General features: G+C 35.4%; 1 protein-coding gene across 1 annotated transcript; it reads left to right on the forward strand.

Moving 5' to 3' along the window:
• The first annotated feature begins 6 nt into the window (after nt 1–6).
• Nucleotides 7–1,923, forward strand: LOC113638513. Its single transcript, XM_027139784.2, has 6 exons — nt 7–303; nt 704–1,045; nt 1,134–1,172; nt 1,303–1,413; nt 1,546–1,574; nt 1,729–1,923. Exons 1-6 carry the CDS (start codon nt 135–137, stop codon nt 1,843–1,845), a joined length of 807 nt encoding a protein of 268 aa, XP_026995585.2. The 5' UTR covers nt 7–134; the 3' UTR covers nt 1,846–1,923.
• The last annotated feature ends 2,681 nt before the right edge of the window (nt 1,924–4,604 follow it).

Genomic DNA, 4,604 nt, shown 5'->3' on the forward strand with positions numbered 1-4,604 from the left:
ACATCCACTTTGGAATTATTACAAACTGTCTATTTCAGTTCAGCTGAACACAAATCAACATTACTGGAAAATGTGCTGGTCTTACTGAAAAAGAAAGAATGCTGCATCCTTCTTAAAACAATTGTAAATTAAAAATGTGTTACATGCTGTTGATATACTCACCACACCCCCTACACACAGATAAATCATCATTTGGTTTGAACACAGTTTCCTCTGTCTGTCTCACGTCATACACAATGGCATGTGGCTCAGCAACAACAATGGTTCAGATTATGACTCTGCCTTTGTTCCTCTGCATCACTGGTAAGTGATAATAACCTTATTAATTAATTAAATTAACTGACAAACATATTACAGACCAGTAAGATTTCATTTTGTCTAAATAGTCACCACATACTTGCACAATAAAACTTCATAGCACAAATTAAAATAAGAACTTAATTAGCTGTCTGTTTAAGTTAAAACCAAACAAATGAAAATTTTAAGTTAAAACCAAACAAATTCAAATTTTGTAATAATATTTCACATTGTCTAAATTTCTCAGTGTCTAAACAATATTATATTCAGTTAATGTGTTATTTAGGCAGTTATTTGGAAACATATGGATCAGCACAAATTAATCCTAAATGTAATATATTTCTGGAATATTGATAAGAAAATAATTTACATGTTATACATAAGGAGTGTGTTTTCTTGGTTGCAGGTTTGCTTTCAGAGACTCAGAACTCTTTAACTTTGGAGGCAGAAGCTGGAGATAACGTCACTATTTGGTGCCAACATGATCTGAAACTTCCAGATACGATCTTCTGGTTTAAACACATGAGTGATTCAGTTCCACTTCTTCTTGGTTGTAAAAAGTTTTTTCCATCAGCTTCATCAGAGTCGTGTTACTTCTTTAGTGAGAGTGAGAGAATAGTGATGTCTGTTCATGGCAGTAAAACATCTCTCAAAATCACTGCAGTAAACGTCTCTGATACAGGACTATATTACTGCAGCTTCACTGAGAAAATGATCTTCAGTAACTCCACATATTTACAACTGAAAAGTAAATTTATAAAGAATGAAGAGTTTCTGTAAATTAGTAGTAGCTTGATATGACTGATGTTTATACAAATAATGTTTCCTTTTTTCAGCAGGAAATAAAACATTGTCTATCTCAGACAGATCAGAAGGTTTGTTAATTTTCTGTTCTATTAAAAGACATGTACAGCCTCTCTATAAAATCATATTTATATGTTTGTCAATGTTTAACAATTCAAAATATGATTTAGTTGCAAAAGCATTTTCCCCCCTTTTTTCAAGGTTCAGTGTCTCCTGCTGTGTTCTTCATAATGACTGTGGTGTTTGGTTCAGTGACTGTGTTTCTTCTTGGTGTCCTGATCATCATACTGAAGCACAGAAAAACACACACTGGTATATTTTTACATTTTTAATGTAACAAAAATATAAAATATACAATGTTATTTTGTGCATCATTAAATGAAAACAAATATATTGAAGTTATGGAAAAAACTTTTTTAAAACATTTTTTCTGTTTTACTTCAGGTGATATAACTGACGGACATGATGATGAGGTAAATCTGAAAATACATATTTAAAAAAAATACATTGGCATAGAATTTATAGGAGAATACTATGACTACTCATTGTAGCTTATGAAGGCATATCTTCTATGGAGCAGAAATAAACCCTTTCTACTGCTCTGACATGTTTTCTGTATTACTGCAGGAGCGTGATTCAGTGAACTACGCTGCTCTGCAGTTCTCTAAGAAGAAAACGAAGAAGACAGGAAGAAGTAGTGAAATAATATATACACATGTTGTATATTCTGCTATCAGACAATAATTTAGAAAAGATGTGATTACGAGTTGACATAATGTATAATGTACTGCTACTAATGATAAACAATGTTGAGCTGATAGAGGAGGTGGTCATAGTTTCCTGCATATTATAATGACAGAAAATACATTGCATTTAATCATAACTATAATATGGTAACTATGTAGATCTATGGTATCTTTGTATTTATTAATATTATGTACATCTCATTTATTCTGAGCTGTGTTACTGTCTATCAAATTGGTATTCAATGTAATAAAATATTTACCTTCAAAAAGAAACATTTTTTATTTTAAGATAAAGAACGCATTAATTTTGCATAAAGATGAAAAAACTTTTTGATATTAAAAATGTCAGAAAGAATTTGATATAATATGTTAATGTAACCTTTCTTATAATTATAGCTGAACTAGGAAAAAAAATAATAGATAACCAGTCTGCATTACACTACTGTTCAATAGTGTAACTATAAACAACATTAGATTTCAAACAGAAACATGAAAGAGTCTCAACTGGCTAATCCTTTTTCTCGTCACAGCAGCTGGCACCCAGTAACATAGAAGTGCATACTTAAATAGTTTCTATTAGCCCTATATATATAAACATCTTTGTCTAATCTGTCCATCTAAGTTATTTGTATTTGTTGTCAGAAATGTTCAATATATAAAGAAAAATCTCTAGAATTTAGAATTCAGGACGGGGAACAGAGTTCATGCTGCACTCAGGGGTTCATTGAGGAAAATGTGAGCAACTTATGAAGGTAGCTGACAATCTCACCTAATAACCTAGCATAGCAAGGCGTATCGAGGCATAGCATTACCTAGCAAAACGTAACATAGCATAGCAAGCATTGCATGGCACCCACCCGTCCCTCTCTCTACTCGCTCAAGAGACGTCTCCGTAGCATCCGATCCCGCACCAGCTAACAGGAGGGATAGCTTATCAACTTACTACAGCAACATGCTCGCTACGAATATGCCGCCATCCGCTCAGCTCAGGGGAAGCTTCCCCTGCTGCACTAGTTGTTTGGATATACTACATGCTCGTTGCAAATATGCCGCCATCCTCTCAGCTCACTCAGGGGAAGCTTCCCCTGCTGCCCTAGCTGAGTGGATATACTACATGCTCGTTGCAAATATGCCGCCATCCTCTCAGCTCAGGGGAAGCTTCCCCTGCTGCACTTAGCTGAGTGGATTCACATCATGCTTGTTACTCAAAAAATAAAAAATAAAATACGCCTTAGTTCTGGCAGGCCACGTCGTCAAGCGTGCATCAGCTGTTAATCAGCTGTCCACGACGCGCACCAATCCGGTTACGACATCCGTATTACCCGACCATTTAAATTCCCATTCATTGAACCGTTCAGCGCTTCGCTGCTGCCACGATCTAAACTCCCTCTTCCAACCCCGACTCCACCAGGCCGGAACCCATGTTTGCTGTACCAGTTTACGTCTTAAATCTCCACATGTTTTTCTCTCTCTCTCTCTCCCTCTATTTATTTATCTATTTATCCATTCATTTATTACTTTCCAAAAACGTGTAAGTGAGCTTATCAATACTATGCATGCTAGCGGTTCTGTTAGGGGGGTCCATTCTATTTTTTAGTCGCTGCTCTCCCCGCTCTGTCCATGCATGCGCATGGACGGGCACGTGGATTCTTGCCCAGAACAGAACCATACCGCCAACACTAACTGTATGCATATCATCTAATTCCCTTGTGACAAAGTGGTTCTGACAGAAATATATATATATATATATATATATATATATATATATATATATATATATATATATATATATATATATATATATATATATATGTGTGTGTGTGTGTGTGTGTGTGTGTGTGTGAGTGTGTGTGTGTGTGTGTGTGTATACATGGTCTTGCATCAGAGGAGGAATAATTAAGTATTCAACCTGTTCATTCTTGCATGTAATAAAATATGAATTAACCTTCAGGTGTCCCTTAAAGTCCTCAAATGTTCAGAAGTGACTCATATAATAATATATACTAATATGATTTATTAGTATATATATATTATATTGTATATATGTATGTAGTGTATATATTATATTAATTGTATTCACTGTCTGTGCTGTAAATATATACAGTATATATATATATATATATATATATATATATATATATATATATATATATATATATATATATATATATATATATACTGCTCAGAAAAATAAAGGGAACACTTAAGTAACACATCCTAGATCTGAGTGAATGAAACAGTCTTATTAAATACTTTGTTCTTTACATAGTTGAATGTGCTGACAACAAAATCACACAAAAAATATCAATGAAAATCAAATTTATTAACCCATGGAGGTCTGGATTTGGAGTCACACTCAAAATTGAAGTGGAAAAATGCACTACATGCTGATCCAACTTTGATGTAATGTCCTTAAAACAAGTCAAAATGAGGCTCAGTAGTGTGTGTGGCCTCCACGTGCCTGTATGACCTCTAATGTTGGTGGATGGAGCGAGACATGATGTCCCAGATGTGCTCAATTGGATTCAGGTCTGGGGAACAGGCGGGCCAGTCCATGCAGGAACTGCTGACACACTCCAGCCACATGAGGTCTAGCATTGTCTTGCATTAGGCATATGGTCTCACAAGGGGTCTGAGGATCTCATCTCGGTACCTAATGGCAGTCAGGCTACCCTTGGCAAGCACATGGAGAACTGTGCGGCCTTCCAAAGAAATGCCACCCAACACCATTTCTGACCCACTGCCAAACCGGTTGCT

Source organism: Tachysurus fulvidraco, unplaced genomic scaffold, assembly GCF_022655615.1.
Source record: "Tachysurus fulvidraco isolate hzauxx_2018 unplaced genomic scaffold, HZAU_PFXX_2.0 HiC_scaffold_86_np12, whole genome shotgun sequence".
Lineage (NCBI taxonomy): Eukaryota > Metazoa > Chordata > Actinopteri > Siluriformes > Bagridae > Tachysurus > Tachysurus fulvidraco.

What these genes read in the sequence shown, in the direction of transcription:
- LOC113638513 (XM_027139784.2), top strand. Translation starts at nt 135, where the DNA reads ATGTGTTACATGCTGTTGATATACTCACCACACCCCCTACACACAGAT. An exon ending in TATCTCAGACAGATCAGAAG is followed by an intron (nt 1,173 to 1,302) that starts GTTTGTTAATTT and finishes CCTTTTTTCAAG; the next exon opens with GTTCAGTGTCTCCTGCTGTG. An exon ending in GCACAGAAAAACACACACTG is followed by an intron (nt 1,414 to 1,545) that starts GTATATTTTTAC and finishes GTTTTACTTCAG; the next exon opens with GTGATATAACTGACGGACAT.